This window comes from Acartia tonsa, chromosome 10 (assembly GCF_053477335.1).
Source record: "Acartia tonsa isolate MP-2025a chromosome 10, ASM5347733v1, whole genome shotgun sequence".
NCBI lineage: Eukaryota > Metazoa > Arthropoda > Copepoda > Calanoida > Acartiidae > Acartia > Acartia tonsa.
In genome coordinates this window covers 6,993,275-7,007,482 of record NC_137269.1, presented here as the reverse complement: position 1 = coordinate 7,007,482, position 14,208 = coordinate 6,993,275, and the positions used below count along the sequence as shown (strand labels likewise).

Sequence of the window (14,208 nt, the reverse complement as noted above, 5' to 3'; positions counted from 1 at the left end):
TGACAAAGACACTTATAGAGTAGCTTTGAAAAAACAAGGATGATAACATTCATAGAAGCAAAGCTCTGAAACGATATGACAGACGAACATTAACTCCTGTAGAGTGTCAGAACTGAATATAAAAATATAAATATATAAGTTATGACAAAATTATATATAAATTTGTTGCAAAACTTCTTAAATACAGAATAACGACATACAGACATTTTTATAACTTGAATATAGAGATGCCTCGCTTATAACATTGTACCTTATTTTAATAGTACACCAAAATTCAGATCATCGGATGATTATATCACACAAAAAAATGTTGTTAAAAAAGTTGAAAATCGACATGTTTAAAATAGACGTACGGACATTCTTTTAACAATTATAGAGTTGTTACGCTTTCTAAATCGTACCTAACTACCACAGGAATAAACTTGCAAAGTGAAATCGATAGGAAACTTCTAACCTGCCTAAATTAACGAAAAAATCTATCCGTCACGTACGGACGGACGGGCGTATGGACCGACCCTAATTATAAGAAAGCCTCGCTTTTAAAACCTTACCTCACTTATTTTGAGAATGGACAAGACTGAGAATGAAACATTTACATAGGCAACGTCTGATTCTCCAATTCCGGGTGGTAACATTTGCTAAATTAACAAATCGTATCGCATTATAGACAGCTTTCCGCGGATTAGTTATATTAATTTTATTAGTCCCGCGATAATAACAATAAGCAGATACATGAATGTTTTTTTATTTTATTTAAATGTTCCGTCTGGTTTTATCGTGGGATTGTGTTTTTATCAGTTAGAGAAGGACAGAAAAGTAGCATAAAACTATCCTAAGACCTTTTTCTAAACATGAGATAGTCTAAAACAATCACGAGATCTATGTTAAGCTTCCTGGGAAACTTAATTAGTTCAGTTGTTATCGAACTATTAAGCTACAGACAAAATAATAGTTATTTCTCGCATTGTATTATAAACAGCTTTCCGTGGATATAGAACGTACAATTATGAGATTAAAACCAGTTTGATTTTACATTTTTATATTCGTAGAAAGCTGGATATAATACGATGATAGACATAGTTTTTTTCGTATAGATGAGAACCGGTTCCTATCCACTGGATTCGAATAGATACGAGAAAAATCTTACTACTTTTTATAATAGGGTTGTCATCCTTCTTGAGTGATCAGTTACCTTGTCGTATCATTCAGGAAGGGAGCAGTCATTGGACCATTAATTACACTAGTCCCAAAAGTTTCATAATAACGTTTTCCTAATTATTTGTTGGTTTAAGAACTTTGGGGATAATTTTGTGTATCATAATTAGGGATGTAGATCAATTTATTGGCCATTGTCTTATCCCTCTATATTCCTGAGTACTAGTTCCACGCAAAACGTAGGAGTCCCAAACGTAGTAGTGGAAAAACATCGGAGTGGACAAACGCAGGAGTCCCAAACGTCGGAGAAGGACAAACGCAGGATTTTTGGGACAAACGTCGGAGTGGACAAACACAGGAGTCCCAAATACTTTTTCAATTTTGAATTTTTTTAATACAACCCACCCCACCACCCTCCCTCGGTCCCGTTATTTTTCTTAGTTAGGTTAGGTTAGGTTATAGGCCAGGGGGCCGAGCGCTGCGGCTAGGCAGGCTAGGGGCCGAGCGCTGCGGTCATAGTAATTATTTTGTAGACATTGCATTGGTATAAAAAATTTCAAAATTGTCATATTATTGAAATAGCGGACATTCCTGGGTTTTACTTAAGCAATGTCCACTCCGACGTTTGTCACACTTCTACGTTTGTCCACTCCGACGTTTGGGACTCCTGCGTTTGTCCACTCCGACGTTTGGGACTCCTACGTTTGGGGTTGTACCTTGTAGTAAGCTCTGTCCACAATGGCAACTTCGCAGTTTAATTCATCGGTTTTATCCAGACATTGTGCCTTTCCATCACATCTATACATCAAATATTGGAATGGGGTTAATTTTTATAAAACAATGATGACAACATCAATAAAAGCGAAGCTCTGAAACGGCAGGACAAACAGACATTAACACTTGTAGATTGTCAGAACTGAATAATCAGAATATAAATATAAGAGGCGAAGTAAAATTGTAAGTAAATTTGTTGAAAAACTGCCTGATACAAGATGATGTTTATGGACATGCTTACATTTTTAGGACTTAATTATTATTATTGATTATTGAGTTGCTTCGCTTATAATATTGTACTTTGTTGTCCCAGGAATCAGTATACCAAAAATCAGATCAATCGAATGATTTGATCACATACAAATTTGTTGTTAAAAAAGTTTTAAAAAATCAACATGTTTAAAATGGACGTACGGACATTCTGGTAGTGAATATAGAGTTGCTACGCTTTCTAACTACTACAGAATTTGCAAAATTTGAAATCGATAGGACAATTCTAACATGCCTAAATTAACGAAAAAAGCTATTCGTAATGGATGGACGTACGTACGGACCGACCCTAAGTATAGAAAAGCTTTTTTTTGCATGGAAAGTAAGGTTAAAACACACAAACTTTCACTCGGGAGGGTGATGGTACCCTACCCCCTAAAAGTTATAAACCTTTTCTAAAACTAAGAGAAGCTATATTGCAAAAGAGAACTCGTATCAGTTCTGCAGTTAGCGAATCCTATATTGCAGTTCTCCTAATCTGTAGTTACCTATTCTTGAGATTAACACAAATACCATCAGCACAACTAAACAAAAAACAAGGATGACAACAATTAAAATTATTAAAAAAGAAGTTGTATCAACTTTTTTGCTTTTTATTTAAGATAGCTAGCCGGTCCTTTCAGTAAGTAGTAGATGTAAAATTTTTCATAGAATTCAGATATGCAATCGTTTTTTTGTAGACCTCTTATTTTTAAAGTAATTTAAGTTTTTTAAAAAAATAATTAAGTCGGTTTTAAGGTACTAAAACGCAACAAAATAAAAGAAGAAAATGGCCAGTATGAACAAAAATAGTAAGATCTTTAATTTGACACCTTACTTTTAAAATTCTGTTGAGTAATTATTGAAAAAATCTATTTTTTTAACCTCGGTTTAATAAAAACTTTAGACCTAAATATTTTCTCAAACAGACATAAAAAACATGGGTTCATATATACCTTTAGAATCAGAAAAATATTACGAATCTATTCTAAGCAAAATTGAAAAAGTTTTATAAAACTATAATAAAAAAAATAAGTTTATTTTAAGAATCATAATTTTCGGCTTTAAAGGGTTAGCTTAAACCAAACCTGAAAAAAACCTAAACAAAAGACAATGCAATGTAGCAGATATTTTTTAAACACAAGAAACAATAATGTATTTTTAACTGCATTGTTTTGAAGTTTATAAACAGACTGATGCATATTTGTTCATAATTTTTCATTCTTTACATGTTCTTTAATATCACTATATTTATTGTAGTATCTATTTTATATATTGTATGAACGTTCTCCTTTTTTTCTGGCAATTCTATAGGTTAATTTTATAGATTAAGCTTCCCGATTCGTCAATTTTTGCGATTTGTGATTGGCTAGTTTAGTAGTTACAATTCTTAAAATAACTTTTTTATTTTTTCTATTTTTTATTACAATTTTTTAAAACTTTTTCAATTTTGCTTACAATGGATTCATATTATTTTTCTCATTCTAATGGTATATATGAACCCATATTTTTTATGTCTGTATGAGAAAATATTTAGGTTTAATGTTTTGATTAAACCGAGGTTAAAAAAATAGATTTTTTCAACAATTACTCAACAGAATTTTAAAAGTAAAGTGTCAAATTAAAGATCTTACTATTTTTGTTTATACTGGCTATTTTCTTCTTTTATTTTGTTGCGTTTTAGTACCTTAAAACCGACTTAATTATTTTTATAAAAAACTTAAATTACTTAAAAAATAAGAGGTCTACAAAAAAACCGATTGCATATCTGAATTCTATGAAAAATTTTACATCTACTACTTACTGAAAGGACCGGCTAGCTATCTTAAATAAAAAGCAAAAAAGTTGATACAACTTCTTTAGATTAAATTATTTATAAGTGTCAGCTCTTTGGATGCTTATATGAATCCTTATTATGTCCATTAACTTAATTATAGAAGGGGTGGGGGGGTGGGGGGAGGGGGATTGACCCTCCACATAAAATTTAAGTTTCTAAGTTTCAAAAATAAAAGGAAAAATGTTTTGAGAGCGTTCATTTTTGACACAGAAGACAAATATCCTGTTTGTACTAGCGACTGAACCCCTTGCATCTGGGGTATCTATGTAATTGTATATTCATACGGATATGGAAGAGCGGGAAAAGAGCCTAAAACCTTCAAGGGACCTATAAGAAGCTTCACTGTAAGAAAGAACCAGTTCATTGATTAGCGAGATCCTTTTCGAGAGATAAAAAAGCCTACTACTTTATGTAATAGACTAGAGGCCTCTAGGGGTACTTGAGGAGGGGAGAGTCGAATATGATAACCCAATTTCATATTTTAGATTTAGATATAAAAAGAAAAAGTATAAAAATTTTTTGGGGGGGTTTTATTTTTTTTTTTTTTTGGGGGGGGGGGGTTCCCCTATTTTTAATTTTAGTTAAAAAAATAAATGTTTTTGGGGAGAGGGGTAATTTTTTTTCTAGGGGCTATAGGTCTTGGGAGGGTGGTGGTACCCTCCCAAAAATATTTATAAACCTTCCCGGTACCCATGAGAAGCTACCCTGTTAAGGAGAACCCGATCGGTTCGGCGGTTAGCGAGATCCTTTGGTACAAACACACAGACACACAAACACAGAGACATCCTGTTACTTTATTATAAGGATAGGATAAAAATCTTACGCGAATTCATCTAAAGAACACGTTGTCAATACAAGCCTCTGAATAATAAATATTTAAATTAAGATAGCTGAATTTTAGTTTCCGATTGTGAACATAGCACCCTCATCCTATCTCAATATTTAGCTAAAAAAGCTTCAAACTTCAAAAAATGCGTTAAATAAGTCTTTTTTGCGCATTCATTTGCACTGCGAGATAACTGTGCATTATTGGTTATTGACTATTCCAGATTATTTATTTGCCTTCTTTTGTAGATTAAAGTTATATAATGTATACTATCCACCGTTTGACCGTTAGAAGCATTCAAAATTCATAGTTCTTTGGAGATAATCAATACCAAGATCCAGTGTTGCGGAGCCGGGAGCCGTGGAGCCGCCATATTTTGCTGGAGCCACAGCCGCACCAAAATCAAACGGCTCCGCAACGCTACCAGGAACCATTTTACCGTGAACTTGACCCGAAAAGAATCACCAAGACAATAAAAAAGATGCAAGCCAATTGTAAAAAAAAATATTTTTTTGGTCTATATACAACAATGCAGGTTTTTGGTAATCATCATATAATTTTTTATTCTGCTTATTAGGTGAAAAAAAAACAAAAAAAACGAGTGTCATCTGTAATAAATCATCAAAAGGCACACAAAAAAATTAACGAATATGTCTGGTTATAAGGGGGGGGGGAGGGATTGGTACATATATAATCAGAGGGGTTTTTACTTCAAATCATTCAATTAAGATTTAAATCATTTTTGTCGCTTTAAAAAAAAATCAGAATAAGATGAAAATCCAAATATATAGTTTACCAATTTACCACAGACAGAATTTTATATGTATGTTTTTTTTCTAATTAAAACGGGATAAATTTAGTTTACTTTAAAATCAGGTCTCGGCAGCCGCGTCTGTAAGCTTAAGAGACACTAGTCGCCGGAAGGAAAAAGCAGTTTTTTGAAACAGGCTCCCTGAGATTATTACGCATACCATTGTAAAGCTCATAACATCTAGTTTTCATATTGGTATATAACGTTTTTGTACTATTATTATTTTTTGAGCTATCCTCTGAAGTATACACAAGTTTTAAAAATGCAGTTTTTTCATGAATTTTAAGTTTGATACTTGTTACACAAACCTTTTAAAAATTTGTTTGCTTAGCACCTAGGAGTTATATAATTATTTTATATAGGTATATTTATATATTTTGAGTGCATTTAATTTTAGCTTGATTCAAAATAGTCTTTGAAATGTGTATGGTTTGATATTGTAGTAAGAGCCAAGGAGGGAGGTGGGGGGAGTTTATACACTTATAGGCAATGGAATTAAGTATAAAATCTTGCTCTGGATGTTTTTGGGTTTGTTGTTATAGTTATTTACCTGGTTCTCTTTGTAAGATCTCTTAAATGATTAAATCTACCAGTAAAAATATTTGAAATTGAATTTTGGCACTATCCTTCGAGGGGCTAGTGGGGTAAAACAGCTCCAAAACACTAACATCTAAGGTCTAAACTTATTTTTATGAAATTCATGAAAAAACTGCATTTTTAAAACTTGTGTATACTTCAGAGGATAGCTCAAAAAATAATAATAGTACAAAAACGTTATATACCAATATGAAAACTAGAGGTTATGAGCTTTACAATGGTATGCGTAGCATTTTTCTACCACTTCTAGGTGCTGAGCAATAACATGTTTAAAATGTCTGTATATTTGTTTGCAGGCTTGCCAATGTGAATTTTAGGTTAAAAATAGCTAAAATCTTTTTCCCGGATTTTCTCCCAAGAAGGAACGCTTTTGATTTCGTTTTTTGCATTTTTCATTAGTCTATATATGTATATATCAAAATCTGTAATAATCTCAGAGAGCCTGTTTCAAAAAACTGCTTTTCCCTTCCTGCGACCAGTTCGAGAAATCAACCTTTTACAATCTTTTTAAAAAATCAGCTGGATTTCTAAAACTGATCCAAATATAGCAATACCTTCTTCCAAAAAATTAAAACATAAAATTTAAATTTGAGGCTTAAACGCGGCTGACGCGCAGGTGCCGAGCCCTGTTAAATCTAATATTTAAAACTCTAGTAACTAGATAGAGTGTCTCAAAAAAACAGCCATGTGACGTCATAAAAATGAGTGGGACAAGTGGGAAAGAAAACTCCTAAAAAAAGAGATGGATAATCCCTCATTTTTATGACGTCACATGGCTGATTTTTGAGACACTTTGTCCAGTTACAAAACTCTACCTGACCAATGACTCCATTTTCATCTCCAAACTAGATTTAAAAAATATTGTTAATAACGACTGAAAAAAATTGCAGCAGCTTATGATGTATCTAAAAGAATTGGACAGAGGTTCTAACTGTGCTGATTGACGTCATATTTCCTACTAATATGATGTCAATTGTAACATTTGTCCACTTTTTGAGTCTTCAAAATACTTTTACATTGTTTTTTTTTCTAAATATTTTTTAAATAACCTTTTTGTACGGAATTTACTCTAGTTTGTATAAATATCCTTTTGAATGACTTTGTTGTTTGAATGTACTTACTTTAGACTTGCAAGTTTGAGTTTCATTCCAAGTTTGCCAGTAATGATTTCCTAACCCCAAAACGTTGTAAGGACACTAGAAAAAAATAAGTTTAATTTTAAAGAAAAATTGGTATTTCCGCGGATAGGAAATAGAAAAAATAATTCCAGTTTATTTGACACCTGAGGTGGATTCTTAAAAAAAGTTTGCCCCACTAATCGCTTAGTGGGGCAAAATTGTTTTCATGATAAATCCACCAAAATCACATAAAATATCTACAAAAATAAACAAAATCATAGAAGGGTTATAAACATCATATTTTATTTAATTTTTGTAGATTTTTTATGTGATTTTGGAGGATTTTTTACGAAAACAATTTTGCCCCACTAAGCGATTAGTGGGGCAAATTTTTTTAAAGAATCCACCTCTGGATAACGGGGTGTATACACGTCCCTGATACAACCCCATAAAACAGACAATAGGGGGAGAGGGGTGTAAAGGTAAAAAACACCCCTTAAAAGGGAGTGTAAAAATTAATTTGTGCGCTTCGCGCAGCAATTGGATGTTCTGTTAAAAGTACGAATTTTTAAGGGTGTTTATTTACCCCCCCCCCTAACTCTAAAATAACACTCTAACTATTTTGTCCGTTATACAACCCTTCTCAATTTTTGTTTAAATAGGGGATTTCAAAATTTTCAGGTTTCCTTGCCCCCTAGCAAAATCCTGTGCACGCCAGGTTGTAAAACAAAAGATAATAATAATCTTCTCGTATTCATTCGAAACCGATTAATATCTGGTGGATAAGAACCGGATCTCATCCATACGAAAAAACTATGTCTAGCATCGTATTATATCCAGTTTTCTACGAATATAAAAATGTACAATCATAAGATTGAAACCATTTTTTTTATCCCGTGCCTTCGTCATCTCGGAAGTAAAACAAACTGGTTTTAATCTTATAATTGTACATTTCATATCCGCGGAAAGCTGTTTATAATACGATGCGAGAAATAACTCTTATTCTTACATAGACATGTGAAGTTACTACGGAACCATCATAATTCTTCTTAGTGTTGACCCAAACATTCTTATTAAAGTTATACCTCACCAAAGAATTGGATTCTCCCCTAGATAATAATAAACAAGGATGACAACATCCATAAAAGCGAAGCTCTGAAATGTAATGACAAACGAACATTAACACCTGTAGAGTGTCAGAACTAAAAAAACTTAATATTAATGGAAAAGTTTATATGTACAAAATTGGAAGTAAATTTGTTGCAAAACTGATTAAATACTGTTTAAGAATATACTGACGTTTTTAGGACTTGATTATAGAGATGCTTCGCTTATCACATTGTACCTTGTTGTAATAGGAATCAGAATTTAAAGAATCAGATGAATAGGATGATTTTAACATACAAAAATTGTTGCCAAAAAAGTAAAAAATTATCAGCTTGTTTTAAATGGACGTACGGACTTTCAGGTTGCAATTAAAGAGTTGCTGCGCTTTCTGAGTCGTACCTAACTGTATCATCATACAAAGTTTGACAATTCTGACCTGTTTAAATTAACAAAATGAGCCAACTGTAATGGACGGACGGACCGACCCTAATTATAGAAAAGCTTCGCTTTAAAAAAACAGTATGACAATATTAATTAGTAGCAAAATACCACATAAAAAAATCATTGATTGATAGTTGGATATATAGATATTTAGCAGCATGACCGACAAACCAAAGTAAGTCAAATACTATATGGACATTGGTGAGGAGAATCCTAGCAACAAAATCCGCCATCTTCAACTGGGACCAGGGAATGATATTCTGACAAACAACTATAAAGGAAATTTCCCCACAACCCGCTTCCCCTTTTCTTCCCCTTTTTTCCCACCCCTCTTCCCTCACATGACAAAAACAAACTATATCACCAGATACCCCAAAAATTTTCGTGATTTTTTTTGTAGAATTGTTGGTAAGACTGGCTACCCCTGGACGTGTACAAGTTTTTGACCGTTTATTTTAATCTACACAAGGGGTACTACTGTTTTTCATTCATTGGGGGTGTAAATCAGTGTATCTTTCATTGTATTATCCCTTAATATTACTGGAAACATCCCTGTAGTAAAATTGCATTACCTCATTATCAGTTTTCCCTCTTCAAACATGATATAATAATATTTATCCGTTGTGTAACACCTTTCCAATCCTCTGGAAAAAAAATAACAAAATCAGTTCAAGAATTTCCAATGAAAGATTATCCTATTTACTAAATGTAACAGGATGTCTGTCTGTTTGTACCGACAGATCTCGCTAACCACTGAACCAATTTTGTTAAACTTAATAGTGAAGCTTATGTGTCCTGGGAAGGTTTACAACTAGTTTAGGAAGAGAGTGCCATCACCCTCCGAAGTGAAAAATAAATATAAACAAAACTAAAAGTTTTAAAAGCGAAGCTTTTCTATAATTAGGGTCAGTCCGTCCAAGACGGATGGCTTTTTTCGGTAATTTAGGCATGTCAGAATTGTATCAATTCTATAATCATTACCAGAATGTTCATACGTCCATTTTTAATAAGTTGTTTTTTTCACTTTCTTAACAACAAATTTGGTATATGATCTAATTATCCGATTATTACAATTTTGCTTCGACTCTTATATGTACATTTATATTCTGATTATTCAGTTCTGACACTGTATAAGTGTTAATGCCTTTTTGTTCTACATTTTGAGAGCTTCGCTTTTATGGATGTTTTTGTTTTAAAAAAATACCTTAGTTCTACTACTGGCATTCTATCCGTTTCACAAACCCAACAATGACGAGCACTAGATCACAAATTAAAACATCCATAAACAAACTAACAATTTAATTTGGAGGATTTACAAAATTGTAAAAAGTTTCAATATAATGTGTTCTACAGGGTGTTTTCAATAAATCTAATTTTATACAGGGTGTTTCTTTTAATAGTACAAAAATATTAATTAATTTAACCCACTTGTCATTGACAGAAGTTAATAATCTATATCTTAATTTCTTCATTGGGTTGGGGAGTTTTGTATAAGAAATTTCAACAAATTATGCCTTAAAACCGGTTTTTCCAAAGTACACGTTTTGGATGATTTTTGGATCATGACAAACTTAAAATGTGTGTAAAAATGTGTACATTTTTAAAATTCAAATTGCGCGACTTGTGTTAATAGTAGAAAAATGTTATGCATACCGTTAGAATCGTCATAAACTCTAGTTTTTGGAAATATCTAGCAGAAAGTTTTAATATGACGATTTCACTAAGGCTTTTACTCGGGTGACGCACTGCTACCGAGCCATGCTTTACACATGAAAACCAAGTATCCCACAGTTCACGGTTACCTAACATTTGCAATCACCCATTCCCTTCTCTCAATCTAATATTTCTAGAATAAAGGTAGGTATTGTATTTAATATGAATAAATTAAAGATACCTCGTGTCTGAAGTACTCCAAAGTTCATCTGAAAAAAAGATTTTGGTTGAAAAGGGGAAATTAGCTTCCAGTCAAATGCGCTTATTAAGTCTAAATATTTTTATTGTTGACCAAACTCAGTATAATCAAAAACATATTTAAAAGCAGTTTGACCTAATAAGTGGAATCTTACTCACAACTTTAAGCAATTTAAGCTTCCAGTCAAAAGCGATTATTAAGTCTAGCTGGTCTTAATATTGAGAAAACGCATAGTAAAATTAAATGCATATTTATTAACAGTTTGACTTAATAATCGCTTTGATTGGAAGCTTACTCGCAATTTTACTGAATTTTAGCACAACCTACCTCCACCTTTTTAGATTTCATCATTGAGATGCATCAATGAATCGCTGTTTTAAAAATTATTGCAATAGGACAACTAAATCATATAAAAATTCTTACTAAAATATAGATACAATTGACATGTTTAGACACGTGGAAAGACAGAGTTATTCTACGCATTACCTAACTGTTTCATTATCAAGCATATAAAGTTTAAAATCGATAGGTCTATTATAACACGCTTAAATTAACTATAAGAGCTTTCTATTAGAGAAGGTAGAATAGACGGACGATGGACGGACCGACACTAATTGTAGAAAAGCTTTGTTTTTAAAATATATAACCTAATAACAAATTATAGTATGCATAGTTGACAGAATCATTTTTGAACTGGTTTGATGTTGTAAAGTTTGGATAAACCTGAATAAAAATTATTCTATACCTATATGAGCAACAACTTTTACTATTTTTAGTAGCGAAGCTACTCTATAATTCGAAATGTCCTTCCGTCTGTTTGTCCGTCCGTCTGTTAGAGACAAAGTGGGGAAAACGTGATTTTTTTTTTCTGTTCCTATGACAGATGGATGGATGAAACGTTTTGACAACATTCCCATCACTAAGTACGTAGTTAAGAATTAAGTTAAGTTATTTTTCCGTTGGAAAAAAAAAACATCTAGGGTGATTGGACTGCCTTTAGCAGGTTTTTGGCTATTTTTATTTTTTTACATATTTTCCGATATATTTGGAGTTTTTGGTCCGATTTTCAAACTTTTTTTGAGATCACAGCATCCAGAATCCAGTAATTGATTTACTTTGACCGTTGTTATGTCATTCATCATACAAAATGAAATAAGGATTTGTGTTTATATTCTCCAATATATTTATTCTTGATTTTAAAGAATACTCTTTCATTCTACGTGCACCTATTCCCATCCATAATTATTGTGCTTCGCTACCTACGGATATTGTCATCCTTGTTTAAATTATGAAATATTTTAGACAGATTTTTTATGAAACGGCCAGTTTTCTTGCATGAAGATCCATGTCAGAACTATATAGGAAATAAGTGGCTATAGTTGAGTTTGAGTTCTCCAAACTTTTACTGCTTAAAACTCATAGTGGTTAAATTCTTCTGTCATCTCTAGTATTCAATTGGCTGTTTATTATATACACTAGACCTCAAAGTTTTATAATAACTTTTTTCATTCGTTGGCTTAATAACTTTGGGGACTTCAGTGATTGGTTGGTTTATCAAGTTTAGTGTTCTTAGTAAGGTTATCCAGGTGCCGTGAATCAGTGAATCAGCAAATTAATTTTCTTTGAAATTGCTGTAAATTTGGATGTTTTTGTGGCGTAATGTTGGCATAAAACTTGTTTTGTGGTGTAACTAAAAGGAAGTTGGTAAGAAGGGGGGGGGGGGGGATAAGGAAGTGGGTTGTGGGAAAATTTTAAATTAGTATTACATTTGATATAATCCTAGTTTCTTGTCTCTTGTGGTAAGAAAATACAAAGAAACGACCCTTAAGGGGCGTTGCCACGAAAGGGATTATACCTAAAGTTTCTAACCCCTGTAGGTAACATAATTTATGTGAACAATTAAAAAAAGACGACATCTCACCTCTTCTCCGGTGTAGATATTTCTAAATTCCTTGCCAGGTAATGATTTCCAAGGCATATGGTAGGTCTGACACTCCTTAAACAATATAGAGTAAGCTCAATCACAGGATCTAGAGATTCGATAAATTATTACTTGGATGTTGCACCAGATTTTCATGTACTCAGATAAAGTGATGTTATCAATGCACTAATGGATGTAAAATATACCTTAATATCATTTATAACACAGGGGGAAAATTTTAGTTGGGCAAAGTGTCTTAAAAATCATCCATGTGACGTCTTAAAAATGAAGCAGGTGAGAGGAGAAGTGGGAAAAAAATCCGTATCCGTAAAAAGAGCTGGATAATCCCTCAATTTTATGACGTCAAAAGGCTGATTTTTGATAAACTGTCCAGCTACGGAAAATTGTCCTCAATTTAGGTTACTAACATGGTTATCACCTATTCGTTCATCCAGGAGGAGGGGAGGAAACGGGTAAAGGGGGAGGAGTGGGGAGATCGTTGTTTTAGCTAGCTACAAGTTTCACTTTAGGGTACATGATAATCTGGTGTATGATGCAAGTAATAATACATCCTTTAACGCAATAATTAAAGAAACAAATTTTGTTGCTAAAATCAACCAATAGTACGCTTCTCCTAAAATACAACCAATAATACGATAGTATTTTGACAAGAAGACACTTTATTGGTTCATTTTAGCGTCGAATTCAGAGATTGCATGTTGCATCATCATCTGATTGGTCGGACGTTTGTCAATGTAAATGTGGTACCTCTGCCATTTTCGGATAGTCAGCTGTTACTTCGGGAACAAAACGGCCATCTTAATAATAAAAAATAAATTAATTTAAAAGTAATTTGTTATATACATATTTGGTATATTTTAACTAAATATGCAAGACGAAACGGTCCTAGATGCATAGAGTAATATAATTTTTTATGATTTAGCAATAAGAATTACGCCTCAATAAACGAATGCTGACACTTGCCAAGTGCCCCCCCCCCCCCCCCCCCCCTGTAAAGCATTACCTCTATCTAAGCCAGCCATTCTCCCTCCAATATTTCTGCACGTTGCTACTCCAGACGGGTGTTTGGCTTGAGAAAATCTCGTATCTGAAATATTATAAAGATTTAACAAATTTTTATTACTTAAATTTTGTGTTTTTATGGTTGTTTATTGAAGCGTTCGGCTCTTGTTTTTAGAATTAAATATTATTCATTCTAGAAAATTGTAAGTAAATTTGTTGAAAAATTCCTTGTTGCAGGATAATGTTTAACAACATACTTACATTTTTAGGCTTGATTACAGAGTTGCGTCGCTTATAATATTGTACTTTGTTGTCCCAGGAATCAGTATACCAAAAGTCAGATCAATCGAATAATTATATCATAAAAATATTTGTTGTTAAAAAAGGGAAAAAATCAACATGTTGAAAATGGCTGTAAGGACATTTTGGTGACGATT

General features: G+C 32.7%; 1 protein-coding gene across 1 annotated transcript in view; it reads right to left on the bottom strand.

The window, feature by feature from the left end:
• LOC145330412 (uncharacterized) overlaps positions 1-14,208 on the bottom strand; it is a 53,028-nt gene that overhangs the window by 20,584 nt on the left and 18,236 nt on the right. The window contains exons 10-23 of the mRNA XM_080175049.1: positions 13,773-13,856; positions 13,517-13,566; positions 12,749-12,823; positions 11,475-11,550; positions 10,810-10,837; positions 10,120-10,173; positions 9,488-9,559; positions 8,377-8,476; positions 7,371-7,445; positions 7,065-7,094; positions 4,839-4,876; positions 2,688-2,723; positions 1,872-1,953; positions 552-638 (exon numbers count right to left, since the gene is read on the bottom strand). Of these exons, the coding sequence (XP_080031175.1) occupies positions 552-638; positions 1,872-1,953; positions 2,688-2,723; positions 4,839-4,876; positions 7,065-7,094; positions 7,371-7,445; positions 8,377-8,476; positions 9,488-9,559; positions 10,120-10,173; positions 10,810-10,837; positions 11,475-11,550; positions 12,749-12,823; positions 13,517-13,566; positions 13,773-13,856 (887 nt within the window). The remainder of the gene's footprint in view (positions 1-551; positions 639-1,871; positions 1,954-2,687; positions 2,724-4,838; positions 4,877-7,064; positions 7,095-7,370; positions 7,446-8,376; positions 8,477-9,487; positions 9,560-10,119; positions 10,174-10,809; positions 10,838-11,474; positions 11,551-12,748; positions 12,824-13,516; positions 13,567-13,772; positions 13,857-14,208) is intronic.